At 42.8% G+C, this 20,947-nt stretch overlaps 1 protein-coding gene across 1 annotated transcript; it reads left to right on the forward strand.

Annotated features, from left to right (window-relative positions):
* Nucleotides 1–812: 812 nt before the first annotated feature.
* On the forward strand, nucleotides 813–15,803 carry SLC20A1 (solute carrier family 20 member 1). Its single transcript, XM_046661437.1, has 11 exons — nucleotides 813–952; nucleotides 1,408–2,024; nucleotides 2,187–2,327; nucleotides 2,510–2,595; nucleotides 7,402–7,498; nucleotides 9,964–10,083; nucleotides 11,582–11,851; nucleotides 11,971–12,529; nucleotides 13,170–13,355; nucleotides 13,920–14,004; nucleotides 14,841–15,803. Exons 2-11 carry the CDS (start codon nucleotides 1,679–1,681, stop codon nucleotides 15,000–15,002), a joined length of 2,052 nt encoding a protein of 683 aa, XP_046517393.1. The 5' UTR covers nucleotides 813–952; nucleotides 1,408–1,678; the 3' UTR covers nucleotides 15,003–15,803.
* Nucleotides 15,804–20,947: the final 5,144 nt, after the last annotated feature.

Below are 20,947 nucleotides of genomic sequence, written 5' to 3' on the forward strand. Positions count from 1 at the left end.
AGTCCCCCCCGCCCCCCCGGACGCCACGGCCGCGCCGCAGAAAACGCAGGTCTGCCACGGGGAAATTAATGACCCACAGCCATCCTGTAGCTCTGCGCCATAACTGGGGAGACAACCTGGTTCTCGTGACTCTTCGGTATTTGTTTTCACCCAAGTGCATGACTGCGGGAGCAAAGCGACCACGTGAGCCCTCTCCCTCCCCCGGCGAGGGACAGTGCCTGTCTGGCCAAGGGCAAATCACAGGTGCGACAACGTGCCAGGACTGGATCCGGAGCCGCAGGGCGCGAGCTCCCCTGCGGCGTCACCGGGCGGACGGAAGGGAACTTGGCCAGGTGTGGCCTCCAGACGCGGCAGGTCACAAGTTAGGTGAAAGTGCGGCCAGCTCCGTAAAACGGGGCCCGCGTGAGAGGATCTAGAATGACCTTTGTCGCGGCCTCTGTAACCCCGCAGGACGACTACCGGTGGCATGGCGAGGGTCCCCCGCGGCCTCTGCCGTAACCAGCCAGCGCGGCCAGACGGCGCAGAGACGCCGGGGCGAGGCCGCAGGGAGGATGTGACCCTCCCCATTTGGACTAGCTCCCCCTAGGGGCGTGGCCAACGGCGAGGCCCGGGCCAATGAGCGCCACCGTTGGGCTGCAGGGGCTACGTCATCCCGGGGGCGGGGCCCTGGGGCCGGCGCGAGGCGCGGCGGGTCACGCGGGTCGCGGCGCCGGCTATAAGTAGGGGCCGGCGGCGTGGGCCGCCCGAGTGATGGCTGCCGGCGCGCGCTGCGTGCTTTCTCTTCTCGGCCGCTGAGGGTGCTTCCCGGGTGGGTCGCCAGCCCCGCCGAACCATCCCCGGAGCCTCCGCTCGGGCCGTCTGCTCGCCGACCGCAGGTGCGTGCGTCCGTGGCTCCAGCCCGCCGCCGCAGCCTGGACGTCGTCGTCTCTCGCTCGGCCCCTCGTTTTCTCTGGTGAGTGGTGGCGCCACCTTGGAAAGGCTCTTTCTTCTCCCCGGGGCCCGGCGCGGACGCCGCGGCGCGGGAGGCGGCCGGGGGGCTCGGTGCAGCGGTGCGCGCGGGGGCGCGGTCTGGATTCGTGGCTGTCCGCCTCCCTCCCCCACGCCATCCCGCCCCGCCCGCGGGCCTTTTTGGCGGTCCCCGGGAGGCGCGCGCGGGAACGGGGCCTTTTCCGCTGTTCGCGGGCAGGGCGCGCGCGGGCCGGCGGCGCGGGGGCCGGGCTGGGCGCGCGCGGGCCCAGGGCTCTGGCGCCACGTGCCCCGCTGCCTCGCGTGCCCTGCTCGGAGCGGGGAACAGTGGGCCGCGGGCGGAGGGCGCGGCCGGGGTTCCCAGCCTCGTGGGCCGGCGCGAGGGGCCAGGCTGGCCCCCCGGGGACGCGCTGCTATTGTTATTTTCTCCCTCCTCCGCAGGATGAACTTGCGTCCTTTCTCTTCTCAGCCATGGAATTCTGCTCCCTGCTTTTAGCTCTCCAGAGCCAAAGAAACCCCAGACAACAGATGCCCATACGCAGTGTATAGCAGTAACCCCCCAGCTCGGTTTCTGTGCCGTAGTTTACAGTATTTAATTTTATATAATATATATTATTTATTATAGCAGTTTTGATACCTCATATTCTGTTTACACATCTTGAAAGCCGCTCAGTAATTCTCTTATAATTTAAGAAAACCACTACTCTAGAGAATGGCATCGACCGTGGCAACGCTGATTACCAGTACTCTTGCTGCTACCGCCGCTTCTGGTCCCTTGGTGGACTACCTATGGATGCTTATCCTGGGCTTCATTATTGCATTTGTCTTGGCATTCTCCGTGGGAGCCAATGATGTAGCAAATTCGTTTGGTACAGCTGTGGGCTCAGGTGTAGTGACCCTGAAGCAAGCCTGCATCCTAGCTAGTATCTTTGAAACGGTGGGCTCCGTCCTACTGGGGGCCAAAGTGAGCGAAACAATTAGGAAGGGCTTGATTGACGTGGAGATGTACAACTCGACCCAAGAGCTGTTGATGGCCGGCTCCGTCAGTGCAATGTTTGGTAAGTTCATTTCATATATTGTCTGCTTAGCGGTGGGTGAGCCGCTTTCTGTCTTGGGTAGTTCTAGTCTTGTGCTCTACCTTTTAGATTATTTCCTTCAGAATGCACTGCGTACATGATGGAATTTTGCCATTTACTTAATAAAACTTGACTGTGTTTCAGGTTCTGCTGTGTGGCAACTAGCAGCTTCGTTTTTGAAGCTTCCCATTTCTGGAACCCATTGTATTGTTGGTGCAACCATTGGTTTCTCCCTTGTGGCAAAGGGGCAGGAGGGTGTCAAGTGGTCAGAACTGATAAAAATTGGTATGTTTAACTCTAAATGGCTTAATTTTTGTTTTCCGTTACCATGACATGAGATATGGGAGTATATGTTGTAAAATGGAGGGATAGATTAAAGTTTCGAAGATGAAATACTAAAATTAAAGCTGTTATTGATTCCTGATTTCCATTCATTGACATTTTTTTCTTAATGTCTTCTATTCCAGTGATGTCTTGGTTTGTCTCTCCGCTGCTTTCTGGTATTATGTCTGGAATTTTATTCTTCCTTGTTCGTGCATTCATCCTCCGTAAGGTAAGGTAGTCTTTTTCTCCCCCTCTTATATGACCTTTAACGGGTCATGCTCAATGGTGTTCAAACTGATAGCATTCTTGCAAATGTGATTGGTGTGCAGGTATGTGGCCTTGGAGAGTTAAAAAATTCTTTTATGTTCTGCACACCTCTTGTATGTTCCCAAGTTCTCTAAAAGAAGCAAGTTGTCAAAACCCAAGATGGCACTCAGGAAGGAAAAGTTGAATGAGTACTATGGTGTACTAAGAAATACGAGAGCGTTGGGGCCGGCCAGGTGGCACAGCAGTTAAGTGCGCACGTTCTTCTGTTCTTCTGCTTTGGTGGCCTGGGGTTCACTGGTTCGGATCCTGGGTGCAGACGTGGCACCGTGCGGCAAGCCATTCTGTAGCTGGCGTCCCACATATAAAGGAGAGGAAGATGGGCGTAGATGTTAGCTCAGGGCTAATCTTCCTCAAAAAAAAAAGAAAGAAAGAAATAGAGCGTGAGAATGAAAAAAATAAGGAAATTTATTTAGGATGGCTTTGTCTAGCTGTATGCAGATTACTACTTTGTCTAAACCACCAGAGTATGCAGACCAATTTGAATTGTAAGCTTGAGTTTCAACAAGTCACATTGTCCCCCGTGGCTTTTTCTTAGCTGCTGGTTAAATAGAGTAGTTTGGGTCTCTACATAGTTATTTCTGTAGTACTGATTATTGTAACCATTTTGTAAACTTCTAGGTGGGGGCTCTACCTTTCACGGTGATCTGACTCTAATTTTTCAGAATAGGTAAAAACCAGTAAAGGTAGTTTTTGTTTTTTTGGCAAAAAGAATTCTAGACAGCTATTTAATTTCCTGTCCATTTGAAAATCCCTTTTGAGGGACTGGGTACTGTTTCTTTTATCAAAGAAGTCTGATGCTGGCTCCAAAATAAACGTAGACGACAAGGGGTGTTGTCGTTGGACCGAGTTACAGTAAGAACAAGTTCATTTTTCTCAGGAAACAAGGTTGTCCATTTTCTGAGGTGAATGGCACTTAATGGTCCCCATTGTAAGTTTTTAAAAATGCTCCTAAACTGCAGAAATCTGAGTGAAGGGAGATGGGTAGCTTCCTCCCAGGGGGTAAGAATAGATTCAGACCCTCTTGTTTGGTTGAGTTAAGCCTATCTAGGGAAGGATTGTGTCTCTTCTCTATGGAAATTCTCTGACGAGTAAAGTGATTCACCAAGCGCTATTTCCCATGGCCTGAGTCTGGCAGAATACAGCAGTTTAGTTTTTGAAAACTTGCAACGTCTATAGCTTGGTATAATTTGAGGGTAAACAGTTTGTTGATGATAACGGACTCAGTTTGGTATTTTATTTAGCAAGCGAGTATGATTAACCCCTTCCCTCCCACTCCCTACAACTGTAGCATACGATAATATAATGTTTAAATTTGAGGCTTAGCAGTAGTCAGACGGGATTTTTTAGTGTTCTTATTAGAGCCGTATAGCTTGCTCCATACCAGAGAACCAGGAGAATTAATGGGCTCCCCTGTGGGGGATTCCTGCTTTGTAAATGTTATAGGGGTCTTTGGTTATTGGGAAGCAGATCGCATTGATTCTGGAAAGGCTCTGTGTCAAGACAAAACAAACTTGTCTTCTTTACTGGAGGGGGAACGGCGGTGCTCTGAGGTGCAAAGGGATTTTCAGGGGCCCAGAACCTCTCATTTGAGGAATGCATGCCAAGTGTTTTTAGCCTGTTATTGAGAGCTTAAGTTAGATATACTAACTTCTTAACTATATATTCCTTATGTGTGAGTATGAGGATGGACATGATCAAGAATAATTGGAATAGTATTTAAAATAACATTGGCTGTGGGTCTTCCTCACCTCCAACTCTCCCACCCACCCCCCGGCGCACACATACTTTTGTGTCAATCTATCAGTGACATGAGTTTTTAGGTGATTAGTTTGGATATTTCTGGTTATTGTTAGGTTTCCTTTTAAAGATTGGCACCTGAGCTAACAACTGTTGCCAGTCTTCTTCGGTTTTTTTCCCTGCTTTTTCTCCTCAAATCCCCCCCAGTACATGATTGTGTATTTTTAGTTGTGGGTCCTTCTAGTTGTAGTATGTCGGGTGTGGCCTGATGAGTGGTGCCTTGTCTGCGCCTAGGATCTGAACCAGCGAAACCCTGGACCACCGAAGCGGAGCACTTGAACTTAACCACTCAGCCACGGGGCTGTCCCCTATTGTTAGGTTTTAAATCTCAAGAAAACTGGTAACCTTTGGGGGTCCTGGCTGTTAACATCTGAATATGTGACCATAAGATACTTTTTAATTTAAGAGTCTGTTTTGGAAATTAACATTAAAATTACTTAAAAATTTTTTAATTTCCTGAATGTCTGTTCCAGGGGTGTTGGGTAGCCTACCAGGAAAAAGCAGAATGGAGCTGAGGTCCTTCCAGTACGGACTGGGGCAGTAAACAGGGAATGGGGGAAGGGGACCGTTTTCCTGCTGAGCATTGAAATTCCAGTCAGAGAGAATGAGTCTTTCAGCATTCTCCCTTCTGTTAGGAATCACATTAAATAGATCTAGGGCATCTTTTCAAACTCAGAGGAATCTTTTTCTTTAGACAAAAGCTTATTGGAACATCCAGTATGTAAAAAGTGAACTATTGTAGTTGGAGATGGGGGGTTATAAAGTTTCAAGTGTGGGTTAGATGGATCATATGGTAGTAAAAATATCATAAAATTGTTAGCACTGCTTACCTCTTCGGAGTGACTGAGAGGAGTCTGGAGGCAGTAAAAGGGAGAGACCATTCCTGTTTTACCTTTTTCCTAGACTTTTAAGAACTTTGACTTTTTTTAACCTGTGAGCCTGTATTTCATAGTGAACTATGAGTAGTGTCATTCATTTCCTACCTTGGTCCTAACTAATTTATTACTGGTTACCTCAGAGAATACGTGATTGGGCTATACAGAAAAATAAACAAGTACTTAGGCCACTTCCTCTCAATTCTGACTGGTTACAGCTTGATTTGGTAAAGTATTACCAAGTAGTGTTTGAGAGTCTGTTAAGTCCCTACATGATGTCTATAAAACCCTAATGGGTTTTTATTTGCGGGGGGCATCTTAGGTTCCTAGAAGAATTTTCTTAAAACCATGGATAGTTCTGAGAAGAAAAATGCATGTACACCTCAGGTTCATAACCTTATTGACTGTCCTTATGGTGTGACCCACATTGTTGAGTTAGTCGGGGGTGCTTAACAGTTCCTAGGTTTTGTTATTTTTATTTTGGCTGTTTCCCTATCTGTAGCATTCTGTTGAACTGTGGATGGGGGAGCTAAAATTCAGAGTGGTTTTCAGTGAGGACCCATCTCTGATTTGGAATGTTACCTTCACTTTCTCTTCTGTTTGGTTGATCCTAAGCCCCTACCTCCCTCTTCATTGTACTGATTATTCTCGTCAGAAGCTTTAGGAGCACTCTCTTCCTCAGCAAGATTTTCCATTGGATTGTGATCAAGGTAGCGTTAAACTGGGGCCAGCCCCATGGCATCGTGGTCAGGTATGAGGCGCTCTGCTTTGGCTGTGTGGGTTTGGATCCCAGGCATGGACCTACAGACCACTCATCAGCCATGCTGTGGTAGTGACTCACATACAAAATAGAGGAAGTTTGGCACAAATGTTAGCTCAGGGTGAATCTTCCTTAAGCAAAAAAAAAAAGATAGCATTAAACCTTTAGGTTAACATCTTCGAAGTTTAGCCTTCCCATATATTCAAATCTATGCTTTCATTCTTTAAGTGTTTGACTTCGGTGTTTTCCTGTGGAATTAATAGACGTTTGTTGTAAGTGGAATTCTTTTTATTTCCAGTCACCCTGCTCTTGAAACATTTCAAGTTTTTGTCTCAGGGCCTTTGCATTTGCTGATGTCTCTGGAATAATCTGTCGTCCCTCCCCCACTCCCGATGGCTTGCTCCTTAACTACCCCTACATAGTCACATGGCTTGTTGACTTAGCACATTCATGTCTTTGCTCCACTGATACTCCCTGACCCCCCTCTCCCCCCGTTAAAATGTGCATCTTTGTCCATCACTGCCCCTTACCGTTCATTTTTTTTTATAGCATTCATCACTACTTTACATTATTATAGCATTTTTCACTACTTTACGTTACTCTGTACTAGAATGTAAAGGTCACTTCTGTGAGGGCGGGAACTTTCTGTTGTTCACTCCTGTATCTCAGCGCCCAGAATAGTGCTTGGCACAGTCTCTTGAATTAGGGGATTACCTGTGTACAACTGATTTTTATCTTAGCACTTTGGTAAGTCATTAATTATGGTATATATATCAGATTTCTAGATAAGATGGTTGTTACAGGTATATTCTACATGTTTTATTTTTAAGAAATCTTAAAAACGTGAAGCCAGATGTAAAGCCAGGTAAGAAATGTGCTTGATCTCTCTTACAAATGTATAGTACATCTTTAGGTGTGTGCTTCGATTTACATCTAGATATAGCAGGTACCGTAGAACACTGGGTGTTGAAACTGGTTATTCTGGACATCACCAGTCACTGGTCTAGGTAGCCTTGTTAAAAACAACAACAACAACAAACATAAAACAAAAAACCAATCATAAACTAAATTTAGGTAGAAGACATAGAAGGTGAGATCAGCCTTGATAGGGCGACTTCCAGGAGCAAATGTAGGGAAAGCCCAGTTGGCCTTGGGAACTACTATGGAGAGAAAGTCACTGGCACTGTAATTCCTGAACCTGCCCTTTTTCAAGGCTCTGTGGAAACGGGTTAACTTTCCCAGCATGTAAGGTATTGGTCTTAATGATATTTTACAGGCAGATCCAGTTCCTAATGGTTTGCGAGCTTTGCCGGTTTTCTATGCCTGCACAGTTGGAATAAACCTCTTTTCCATCATGTATACTGGAGCACCTTGTAAGTACCTATCAAAATATTTAAATGTGAATTTAAAGTTGTTTATAAAACTTGCATTAAATGCCCAATTTGCCCCTTTTTGCTTTACAGGGCTGAAATCTCCTAGAAGGTGGCTGGCCTGCGCCCCTTTCAGACGGCTGCAGGCTAGTGTATGCTGAGTTAACCTAGATAGTTTTCCAACCAAAGAGGCCTGCTCAGATTCTAAATCACTACAGACCTTTACTCTTTAGTCTTCACAGGATCCACGATAATATGATCTTCTCCCTCCCTTTCTCCTGTCTATGCTAAAAATATTGGAATTGATACTGACCTCGACTGCTGACTACTGAAGAGTCATTAGTTATATTGGTCTTCAATAATCAGTCATTTAGGACTGATTTGCTGGATGTTCTCATTTTTCTTTCCCAAATGGAGCTACTTTTATTTCTAAGTACTAAATTTACTCCCCTGAATCTGCTTGAATGAGAAGAGTTGGGATGTTTAACACCTGATCTAAGTGCACTTGGAAGAAGAATTCATGCAGCTAAGAGGAAAAGTAATTTGTGAGAATATAAAGTTTGAAATATTGATTACTTTTATGTTGGGACTAAGGCAACGTTTGGATTAAATGATGATACATGTTTAATTTAGCAAGTGAAAAAGATTGATAACTTGTCAGGCAGGACAGTACATGCCTTTATCAATTCAGTTTCGCTATCTAGGTTCATTCGGCTAATGGTCTTTGACCATCAAGTCAGTGGCTTTCGATCTTTTAACTATGACTCACTGGAAGAAATACAGTGTACATTGCTGCCCAGGACACACATGTATAGAGGGAGGAAAAGATAACTGGAATAGTATCTTGAAGCCACTTAACCTTATTCCTATGTGCTGTGCACTCATATTTTCAAATATTCTTTTTAGCTTTTTTTGATGTTCATCATGGTCCACTAAATTGGTTTCATTTCTGACTAATGGATTGTAACTTGCTTCTTAAACCTCATTGAAGTAATGTCACTAACCGAAAATGGAGTTAGCTAAGTATTTTTAACTTTATTCGTGGAATAATCAGGAAAGAAAATGGACAACTTTATGAGAATATTGATCTTACTTAGGGGATACCAGACTGCTTGCCAGACAGTGCAGGCAAAGGAAAGCATGCATGCTGCATTTCCGTTCTGTTCTAAATTGACTTCCTGCTGAGCTAGAGGTCTCCCATGAGGCTCTAAGCACTGATGATGTTTTATGTGGTGGCAGCACAGTTCATAGTTCAGTGAAAGTAGGAACTTAAAATTTTCAATCATTTTTGAAAAGGGAACTTATGTATTCTTGTTTTATCCTTTGTGGATCATTTACAAGAAAAGCCAGTCTCATTTCCCCTTTTCACTTGGAATGTGGGAAAACTTAAATTGAGATAGAGATTAATTAAATTTCATATATATTTTAATTTGTGTGACTACATGATAAAAATTGATAGGAATTAAAATGAAACATTTATAGTCACTATAGAATTTTAGTTTTGAAGGAGCCTCAATTTATATCTGATTTTTAAACATTAAACATTTTGGGGGGCAATAGAATTTCCATTTTATAAGTAATTTAATTCCAAATAAGCAAAATAAAGCAAAGCAGCCACAAGTAACTAAGCTATTGGATAAACTACAGTTTATTATAACATCTTTTAGGCTTAAATAGGATTCTATGGTCCTTTGCTTCTGTCATGAATGTAAGTTAGTGGCTTGGAGCCTATTGGCATTTCAGTGATGAGCAGATGATGATTAATATTAAGGATACCTGAGCCATGTGGAAAGTAGACGAGTTTCTCTTTAAGATGTGGCGTGTTAGTGAAATTACCACTAAACTCTTTTCTTTGGGAAAGGACAGCCCTTTGAACTATTCTTATCTTTTGATGGCTAATATGCCTGTTTTCCATTTCTTAGTTTGATGATTTGTCCTAAGAGATAATCTTATTATCTCTTGTAAGGGTTTTATTGGAGGCTAAGTACAATGAAAGTGGTAACTTGCACAGAAAATTATAGCAGTATGACACATGTGACTGCTGGGGCACCTTCCTGTTTTAATGTTAAAATCTGTATTTGCAAATGTAATGTGTGGCAGCTACCATCTGGAGTCTGGGGAGTGGAACGGGTCCATTTTTTCATAGCAAGTTGCAGATATTCACAGTATAGTAATCCTGACTCTCTTCTTAAAGAAAGAGGAAAACAGCTAGTTTGTGAAGGAGCTTGGGAGGCTTCAGTCTAGCAGGTGTTTAAAGTGGGCCAGACTGGTGTGGGTTTCCAGTGACCATTGGATTTTTCTCCCAAATTTAGATAGCTCCTAGCACAGTAAGTCCTGTGGACCTAGCAGCAGCTATAAAGGGTGATGGGCTGGCTGGGGGAACCCCAGAGTCCGCAAAGGAGGGTTTACACATTATTGCAGGGGGCTGTTGCCCTGGGGTTTTCAAGATGCACCATTTTATCTCCTAGTGCTGGGCTTTGACAAACTTCCTCTGTGGGGTACCATCCTCATCTCGGTGGGATGTGCAGTTTTCTGTGCCCTTATCGTCTGGTTCTTTGTATGTCCCAGGATGAAGAGAAAAATCGAACGTAAGTAACAAATCGTAGCAGGAAATTTTAATTAGTAATGTGTTTATTTCTTTTTGTTTGGTCACCTGTAAAAATCTATTTGGATAGATTGGGAAAGTCAGACATTTTAAATGGAAATTTTAAGATATGGGTTTATTGTCCAAACTATGTTCTTATTGACTTAAAATGACCTGAGACCTAGTCAGAAGGAATATTTGACACATGCTGTGGAGATAAGCTGGGTGTTTAATCTTTTTTGTTATTCTACCATGATCAGTTCCCGGTGACATGATAGATAAATACAGAGAAGTTTTAGCCTACGGTAATTGAGAAGTATGAAGATACCTTAATGAAAAATAAGGGGTAGGGACAAAATACTTTCATAGAGGAAACATTTACTCCAGCTGTTTCTCTATAACTTGAGGTTCAGACATGCAAAGCTAAGGTGAATGTATATATCTGACTTTAGATTTGGTAAATTCTCAGAATTGTAGCGCAAATCTAGAGGTAAACATTTTCAAATGTCATGTGAAGGAATCACTTAAGACATTACAGTATTGCAGTGTAATTAAATTTTGGGTAGATTTTGGTTAGTATCAGTCTTGTTTAACTCTTGTATTCCTTTCCTTACTGACTGAGCTTTTTAAAAGTAACTCTTTTCTGCCCTTTTCCTCTGCAAGCGTTGGTTAGTTTGCTTTCTGGGAGGGAGGGACGCACAGACTGCAGTGGCGTAGGAAGTGCTGCGTCATGCAGCTGCACTGAGCAGCCTCCAGGAGGCTCTGTGCGTTGGGCTTTGCCGAGCGCACAGTGGGAATGAGGTTTTCAGGACTTCTGACCTCATTTTTCCCTCAGTCTGGAGAAGATGAGACAAGTCTCGCTAATGTTTTATACCCTAGTCTATAGCTTGACCGTGATGCCTGAATGAAATGGTAAACATACTGGGCATTGCTACGGTGGGCAGAAAATATCCCTACTTGGTCACGGAGTTTAGAAACGTAATGCTTATCTCTTTGTTTTATAGAATTGGAAGTTAAAGTTGTCATCTTTAGTTGCCTGCATTGAGCTGTGTCACTTGGCTTGAACTCATAGACTTAAGTTTGGGAAGATTCCTTTTCAAAAAAGACCATGAACTAGATGCAGTCCAAATTTTCAATCATCTGTCACTCTTGAGCTCCCTTCACTACAGAATGAGTCAGCAGGGAGCTAAGAATGGTTTTTATGTTTGTAAAGGGTTGAAAAGAAGAAGAATACACAACAGCCCACAAAGCCTAAAATATTTTGCTATCTGGTCCTTTACTGGAAAAGTTTGCAACCCCTGATACAGGGTGTTCTACATTGCTGGTTTCTTCCCAAGTAAGTAAGATGGCAAATTAAGCAGATAGGAAAATTACCTTGAATTTTTACTGAAGTTTACATGTGTTCATATTGTGAGTTGGATTTTTTTGAGATGAGGGAAAGGGGAAATGTGGAACAAGTTAGTTTGGTCAAAACCAAGCCAAAAAAAACCCTTCTTTTCTAGGAGAAATAAAGTCTAGTCCTTCTGAAAGCCCCTTAATGGAAAAAAAGAATAGCTTGAAAGAAGACCATGAAGAAACAAAGTTGTCTCTCGGTGATACTGAAACTAGGAATCCTGTCTCTGAGGTAGGGTCTGCCACTGCGCCCCTCCGGGCTGTGGTGGAAGAGAGAACAGTCTCGTTCAAACTGGGAGACTTGGAGGAAGCTCCAGAGCGAGAGAGGCTTCCCAGCGTGGACCTGAAAGAGGAAACCAGCATAGACAGTGCCATGAATGGTGAGTGGGATTTCCTCAGGGGTGGAAAATAGAATTTCACTGTTACCTGTACTGGTGAGGAGGCTTTGTGTGGACCTGATGCTCTTTGTAGTGAATGTTACCTTTTTGGCCTTGGCCAGGTGCAGTGCAGTTGCCCAATGGGAACCTTGTTCAGTTCAGTCAAGCCGTCAGTAACCAGATGAACTCCAGTGGCCACTATCAGTATCACACAGTACATAAAGATTCTGGCTTATACAAAGAGCTGCTCCATAAATTACATCTTGCCAAGGTGGGAGATTGCATGGGAGATTCTGGTGACAAACCCTTGAGGCGCAATAATAGCTATACTTCTTATACGATGGCAATTTGTGGCATGCCTCTGGATTCATTCCGTGCCAAAGAAGGTGAACAGAAAGGGGAAGAAATGGAGAAGCTGACATGGCCTAACACGGACAGCAAGAAGCGAATTCGAATGGACAGTTATACCAGCTACTGCAATGCTGTGTCTGATATTCGCTCAGCATCTGAGATGGACATGAGTGTCAAGGCAGAGATGGGTCTAGGTGACAGAAAAGGCAGTAGCAGCTCTCTAGAAGAATGGTGTGACCAGGATAAACCAGAAGTGTCTCTCCTCTTCCAGTTCCTGCAGATCCTTACAGCCTGCTTTGGGTCATTTGCCCATGGTGGCAATGACGTCAGGTCAGTTGACTTTGAATTTTAGCATTGCTCATTCTTTTTGTAAACCGCCCTTCTCCCTTTTATAAGGCTGTGCTTGTGATTGTGCTACTCATAACTACCTATGGGACACTGAATAATCTAGAGAGGATAAGGTAGTAGCAGTTCTTGACTTAGATAGTAAAATTTATTTCTTGAGAGAGATTATGAAGAATGCGTTTTTTAAGAATTTTGTTTCTGTAAATGATAAATACAAACATCTGTCACAGAGAAGCCTTTTTTGTCTATTGAGATGGGATTCGGTTCTTTGATAGTCAGTCTTTGGATGTAAGATGAAAAACTTAAAATCATTGCCCTGTAGAATGAATTTGTAAGTCGTTAGCCTCAGTTCTATGGTTTGTAAACCATTCATTGGACCCTGGAGTTGCTTTAGGTTACTGTAAGAAGACAGGCCACCAAATGCTTGGCATTTGCTTCTGAGAGCAGCTCTCATTTTCTTCCATTGTTCATGTTGGGGTTCCATTTATTGCCTTTGAAAGAAAGACCCGTTTGCTAAATGAGTTTGAAAGCTTGGCTTTAGACCCCCAGTAAGTTAGTTAACAGGTCAGATCTTGCCAAGTTCTTGTTCTGCCTGAAAAATCACATTTGCCCTCTTGTCTTTCAGCAATGCCATCGGTCCTCTGGTTGCTTTGTATCTGGTTTATGACACAGGAGATGTTTCTTCAAAAGTAGCAACACCAATATGGCTTCTGCTCTATGGTGGTGTTGGGATCTGTATTGGTCTGTGGGTTTGGGGAAGGAGAGTTATCCAGACCATGGGGAAAGATCTGACACCAATCACGCCCTCTAGGTAAGTTGGTAGAGCAGGTCTTAGAGAGGTTAATGCTCGTTTTTCTTAAGATACATACTAACGGTATAGTGCCACCACATAAATCACTCTTTAGTTAAGGTAGCCATCCTGATGTTATTCTTGTTGGTGTGAACTTTTTAGATTTTACTTATTGTCTGGCCCTTAAATGTAGTTTTGATCAAATATTCATTCAGCTCTATTGGTATCTTAACAAAGTAATTTTTCTGAGAAGATGTGTGTGCTGAGAGTTGAGAGGTATGTATACTTGGCCTTATTTGTCTTAGGAGCTAACACTGATATTTACCAAATTCTTCAAAATAAAAGTGCAAACTTTAGTAATGAGTTTCCAGGAAACCTGAAAACTTCAAACATTAGAGAAGAGGGAAAAGAAGATTCCCCTGGCTTGAGTTAAAGTAGATTACAGGAGTTAGAGCTAAGTAAAGATGCCACTGGAGACTTTGTCAATGATTAGAGCACAGTAAGATTTGGTTAACTTTTGGGTAATTGTTAGGTTATAAAAAAATCATATTCTGTTCTTGACAAGTAATCTTTTTATGTCTATAGTGGCTTCAGTATTGAACTGGCATCTGCCCTCACTGTGGTAATTGCATCAAATATTGGCCTTCCTATCAGTACAACACATTGTAAAGTAAGTACAGTACAAACAGACTGTGTCTTTTGAATGGGTCTAGTAATATGTAGGGTTGTGTTGTTTCTTGTTTTTTTTCTTTTTACTTTGATACTTTGATTTAGAAAGTTTTATGCAGTCGGTCTTGAAGAGTTCATAAGATTTAGCACAAGTGACTACAAGAATGTAAATGCTTATGTTTTACAATTTCTTCTGTATATTACTCTTACTTAAGCAGATATTCTCCCCAAATGATACAGAAGTCCTTTTATAGAGAGCTGGCAAGTCTGTGAGGCTTGCTGGGTTGTTGAGAAAGCATAGATTGAGGTACTGAGAAACTCCCTGAATCCTGAGGTTGCTGGATGACCGTGTAGTAACTGTAGGAAAAGGAAGAAACTGGCTTCCTTGAGGGAGTGTAAGTTAGTTCATCATGGAGCCTGTGAGTCATCTTTATTCTTCCAGGATATCTCTCCATGTTATTGGCCATTAGGTATAATATCAGCCTCCTCTAGAAGGATCTTTGGAAAATCTGAAGCTTAAATTTATTATTAAAGCAGTTTGATATTAATGCAGTTTATTATTAAAGCAGTTCATTAAATTCTAGTAACTCAGAAGGGAAAAAGGAAGTGTTCTTTTCCTATCGTATTTTACCCCAGTTAGCACAGACTTAATGATTTTTATATTGCCTTCACCTTCCCATGAGTAATCTCCTCCTTAACCTGTTAGAAACCAGCTTTCATGGAATCAGTCTCCGCCAGCAGTCTGGGGCTCCTTACCTACATAAGGTCAGGTGTCTATTTGTCAAAATACCGTTGGCACTTTAGTGACCACTTTTCTTTGATCTGTTTGTCTTCTAGGTGGGATCTGTTGTATCCGTTGGCTGGCTCCGATCTAAAAAGGCTGTTGACTGGCGACTCTTTCGCAACATCTTTATGGCCTGGTTTGTCACAGTCCCCATTTCTGGCGTTATCAGTGCTGCTATTATGGCAGTCTTCAAATATGTCATCCTCAGAGTGTGAAGCTGTTTGAGATTAAAATTCGCGTCGATGTTTGGGACCACCTTACACATTCCTGCTCCTTTGAAGAATGATTACAGTGTTAACAGAAGACTGACGAGTCTTTTTAAAGTTTGGGAGCTGTGGGAGGGAAGTGTGACTTATGCTATAATTGCTTTTGTGCTAAATATGACTTATCTCAAAATTAGCTATGTAAAATAGCCAGATTTCCACTGGTTCCTATTGAGGCCCCTTTTCCCTCTGGGCTGTGAATTCCTGTACATATTTCTCTACTTTTTGTATCAGGCTTCAATTCCATTATGTTTTAATGTTGTCTCTGAAGATAACTTGTGTTTTTTGTTTTTTTTTTAAGCAACCATTCAGAGCCGTTCAACAGAGTGTGCTCTGCTTCGGTGGTTTCACCAGCTTCCACCCTAACATGCACAGGGAGTTAACAACAAAAAGCATATCTGAAGCTTCCCTTGTAGTCTCCTAGAGAAATAGAGTTGTTTGTACTCTGCCCTCTCGGTAGTGGCAGGTTCTATTGGCATATGTGAGAGCTTCTTATAGGGACAAGGTTCTTTGGACACAGTGAAAATTTAAGTTAGTAGTGACTTCTTTGCAAGCAATTCATTGACTGTTATTGCTAAGAAGAAGTAGAGAGAAAAAGCCTTCTGGCAGTCTGGGTTACTTGTTTAAGATTTCTGGCAGTGTGGGATGGATGAATGAAGTGGAATATGAACTTCGGGCGAGTTAAATGGGACAGCCTTCCATGTTCATCTGTCTACCTCTTACTGAATAAAAAAGCCTACACTTTTTAGAAAATTTGTTCTCATGATTTTTGTTCATATTTGAAGCATCTATGCTCCCAATTAGTTAGTTTTATGCCATTCTTAGGAGAGTGAATATCTTAACAAGCGGGATCTACCGTCAAACTTAAAGTTCCCCACTTCTTATTATGTTTTTTGTAATCCCAGAATATATATGATATTACACCACAGAGGGGACTATTCTAAGTTTGACATTTTTCCTTTAAATGGTGCAGACTAGGCATTTTCACATTAGCACGTATAGATCTCATTGTTTTTAAAGATTTTATTTATTTATTTATTTTTCCTTTTTCTCCCCAAAGCCCCCCGGTACATAGTTGTTTATTCTTCGTTGTGGGTCCTTCTAGTTGTGGCATGTGGGACGCTGCCTCATCGTGGTTTGATGAGCAGTGCCATGTCCACACCCAGGATTCGAACCAATGAAACACTGGGCCGCCTGCAACGGAGCATGTGAACTTAACCACTTGGCCACGGGGCCAGCCCTGAGATCTCATTGTTTTTAACAGTCTCAAAGTTTTCCTGTTTGAGTGGGCTATTTTATCAGACCCTTATTTAGATTTGTTCTAGCTTTGCTATTATAAAGAATGCTAAAATGAGTGGTGTACATGTGTGTGTAGCTCAGTTTCATTTAAAAATTCTTTGTCCTGGGGCCAGCTCCGATGGCCTAGTGGTTAAGTTCAGTGCACTCCACTTCAGTGGCCTGGGTTCAGTTCCTGGGCACGGACCTACACAGCTGTGCTGGTGGTCCACATACTGAAAAATAGAGGAAGATTGGCATGGATGTTAGCTCAGGGCGAATCTTCCTCAGCAAAAAAAAACAAAAACAAAATTCTCAGTGTTCTGTTCTTCAATCTTGACCTGTTATCTCTCTTACCCTTGATCAGAACAGTTAATGAAAGTGCATTGCTTTTCAAAGTAGGTTGATGGTTCTTGTCCCAAGAGTTAGTTTTAGGAAGATGATTTTTAGAAGCCATACAGTAACAGGGTGAAGGCTTTGCCTGCCTGACCTGCACCTGAGAGAGGTTAGACCGCTGGTTGGGTACAAGCCATGGAGTCGCTCAAAAAAAGTTTGCCATTTACTACCAGGCACTCAACCAAGATTTTTATATACTTTTAATTCTCAAGACCTTTTGCAATAAGTCTTACTCTTATTTTACAGATGATGAAACAGACCTGGAGAACTGCTGTATCTTTCCCAATATTATATGTTAGCAGAGAATGAACATCAGTTGTAGCCTTTGGGCCTGGCTGAAAATATTCTTGAGACTTTTTGAGGAAGGAGGAGGGGACTGTGGTAAAGGAGCACCAGCATTAAGCCCTGAACTGGGGGTTCTAGAGGACACCCTCTGGGAGTTTTGGTACTGGCTTCGTTTACTGGTGCTCTGTGAGCTCACCCAAGCTCAGAGCCTGTCTTTGCCCTGTGATTAAATGAATAGTAACCCTCCCCAACATTTTTGGCTTGGCTCAAGAGAAGGCAGCTGAGAAAAATACTTGAACCCAGCATGTGTTTCTCTAGGAAGAGCACCTAGATCTGGGGAAGAGGAACCCCAAGAACTAGGAAGAGACCAGAAGGAGTTTGTATTTCCATATATAGTAATATTTGCCACGAGCCAGGGACATGCTGGCGAGCCCTTTAAAATCAAGGTTGTAGGGGCTGGCCCGGTGGCCCAGTGGTTAAGTTCGTGCGCTCCGCTGCAGGCGGCCCAGTGTTTCGTTGGTTCGAATCCTGGACGCGGACATGGCACTGCTCATCAAACCACGCTGAGGTGGCGCCCCACATGCCACAACTAGAAGAACCCACAACAAAGAATATACAACTATGTACTGGGGGGCTTTGGGGAGGAAAAGGAAAAAAAAAGCTCTTTAAAATCAAGGTTGCACATGTGCATACTAAGGAGTCATGCGATTCATCACGCCTTGTAACAAAAATGGGTCTCGCCACCATTTCTTCCTTTCCCGAGGCACGCTCTTTCAATTCTTTTGGTGTTTACCTCTGTATATCTAAATATGCTTGTATTACTACTTGGCCTTTTCAGTTTTGGGCTCTTAACTTCCTATATTGGAAGATGATGTTTAGTTTAATCTTCAGCTTTTACCATACACAGACCGTAACCTCCCCCCTTCACTGTATAATTGGGTCTTAATTTTGGTAAGAACAGTAGAATATTCCAAAAATATTACTGAGCTGCTGAGTCTTGTAGTAAATGTATCGTGATCACTTTTCCTGTGCAGTTATGTGTTGCTTAACGACGGGGATACGTTCTGAGAAATGCATTGTTAGGTGATTTCATCGTGCAAACATCGCACATTGTACTTAACAAACCTATATGGTATAGCTTATTGCTCCTAGGCTGCAGACCTGTACAGCATGTTAACTCTGTTGCATACTGTAGGCAACTGTAACACAATGGTATTTGTGTATCTAAACATATCAAAACAGGAAATGTACAGTAAGAATATGGTATGAAAGATAAAAAGTGGTCCGCCTGTATAGGGCACTTAGCATGAATGGAGCCTGCAGGACTGGAGTTGGTCTGGGTGAGTCTGAGTGAGCGGTGAGTGAAGGTGAAGGCCTGGGCCATCACTGTACACTTAGGCTATACCAAATTTATCAACAAAGTTTTTCTTCAATAATAAATTAACCTTAGCTTACTGTAACTTTTAGTAAACTTTTAAATTTTTTTAACTTTTGTAATAATAACACAGCTTAAAACAAACACATTGTACATCTATACAAAAATATCTTCTTTATGTCCTGATTCTGGAGGCTTTTTTCTGTTTTAAAAATTTATTTTTTTTCTTTTCAAACTTGTTTGTTAAAAAGACACAAACTCTCACATTAGCCTAGACCCACACATGGTCAGCATCGTGAATATCACTGTCTTCCACGTCTACATATTCTCCACTGGAAGGTTTTCAGGGGCGATAGCCCGCATGGAGCCGTCATCTGTGATAACAGTGCTTCCTGGAACACCTCCTGAAGGACCTGCCTGAGGCTCTTGAGGAGGTGTCACTCTTTTCAGAAGTATGTCCATGATGGTTTGCTTAGTGTGTGTTGTCTTTTCATCAGATTTACTTGTAAGCAGATAATGCACCATGAACATTCCTCTCTACTAATGGAAACCTTTTGATGTCAGGTCCGTGTTTTCAAAATTTTTAAGGAGTTTATTGAGATGTGCAAGAGCTTCTAAACCCTTCACTGAATTTTCTTGGGAGTTCTTTTTCTTCTGCAGTTTCCTTTTCTCTTGCTTCTTCAGCTATGTGTTCTTGTTCAGTTCCATCGACTCCTCATTAGTCAATTCCTCAGGAGCCATCTCCCTCTTCAGTGTCCACCTCAGTTGCAGCAATAGCCTGGGCAAAGGTCCTCAGGTAGTAGGCCTTTAAAAGCTTCTATAACTCCTTGATCCATTGGTTGGATCAAAGAGGTGATGTTTGGAGGCAGAAACACTGCTTTGATGTTGGGACGAAGATCAATAAAAGGAGGATGTCCAGGAGCATTATCCACAAATAAACAACATCTTGAAAGGTATGTTATTCTCTAAACAGTACTACATTCCGCTGGCATAGGAATTCAGGAGGGCTTCTTGGAAGAGGAGCTGAGTCATCATTGACTTATTGCTCCTGGTAGTACACTGGCAGTGGGTGCCTATTGATATGCTTGAAGGCCCAGGGATTCTCAGATCACAGAGTTTCAATTTGTAGCCTGCAACATTGCCCCCAAGCAGGACTTATCCTGTGCTTAAAAGTGTTGAAACCCGGCTTTGAATTGGCCTCCTGGATGAAAGTCCTTTCAGGCATCCGTTTCCAGAATTAGGGAGGTTTCATCCATATTGAATATTTGCTCTGGCAAGTAATTTTCCTCCACAATCAGCACATTATGTAGAGTTTCCAAAAATGCTTCAGCTGCCTTCACATCGGCACTCGCAGACTTCACCACTCAACTTTCACATGATGTAATGAGCAATAAACAATTCAAGAATCAGGCTACTCAGAGCTAAGAAGAAATTCAACATCCTAGTCAAGTCCAGCCTTTTCTTTCAACACTGCAAACAATCTTTGCTTTGGCCGTGATCGTCATGGCGCTGAGAGGAATATGCTTCTGTGTCTGGTCTTCAATACGGATCATTAGCAGTTTCTCCATGTGTGATGGCCCTTCTCGAATTTTCGTTAGTCTTGTTGCCTTCAACAAAGCAGATTCTTTAACAGCTTCCAACGCTTTGTTCTTGTTCTTCAAGATTGTAGGTATGGCGGAATGGGACATGCCTGACTGGTAAGCAATAACCATCACTGATTTTCCACCTTCATAATCCTTAGGTTTAGTTTTGTTTCCAGGTCAATCATCCAGTGTGACCTCTTACTGGCAACATTAGCAGTGGATTTTGTACACTTAGGAGCCATAGTGAACAAAACAACATGAAATTAAATGAAGCATGAGACACGATGTAATCAAGAGATGCAGTAAACACGAGATGTATGAGGCTGCTGCTGGCGTAACATGGCATACTGTTTTACAGGAAACTTTTATTCTGTTTTATTTTAATTTCATTTATTTATTTTTTGAGGAAGATTGGCTCTGAGCTAACATGTGCTGCCAGTCCTCCTCTTTTTGCTGAGGAAGACTGGCCCTGAGATCACGTCTGTGCCTATCTTCCTCTACTTTATATGAGGGATGCCTGCCACAGCATGGCTTGCCAAGTGGTGCCATGTCTGCACCCGGGATCCGAACCTGCAAACCCTGGGCTGCCAAAGCAGAATGTGCGAACTTAACCGCTGTGCCACTGGGCTGGTCCCAAGGAAACTTTTTAATAAGTAGAAAGAGTACACTCTTAAATAATGATAAAAAAGTATAGTATAGTAAATACATAAGCTAATAACAGTCATTATCATTACCAAGTATTATATAGTGTACATAACTATTGTATGTGCTGTACTTTTATGTGACGCAGTGCGGTAGGTTTGTTTACACCAGCATCACCACAAACACGTGAGTAATGCATTGCACCACCACATTCCTACGGCTACGATGTCACTAGGCGAGAGGAATTTTTCGGCTCCGTTATAGTCTGGGACCGCTGTTGTATATGCAGTCTGTCGACTGAAACGTTACGCAGCGCATGACTGTAAAACTTTGTTTTCCCT

The sequence above is a fragment of the Equus quagga genome, chromosome 5 (assembly GCF_021613505.1).
Source record: "Equus quagga isolate Etosha38 chromosome 5, UCLA_HA_Equagga_1.0, whole genome shotgun sequence".
Classification (NCBI taxonomy): Eukaryota; Metazoa; Chordata; class Mammalia; order Perissodactyla; family Equidae; genus Equus; species Equus quagga.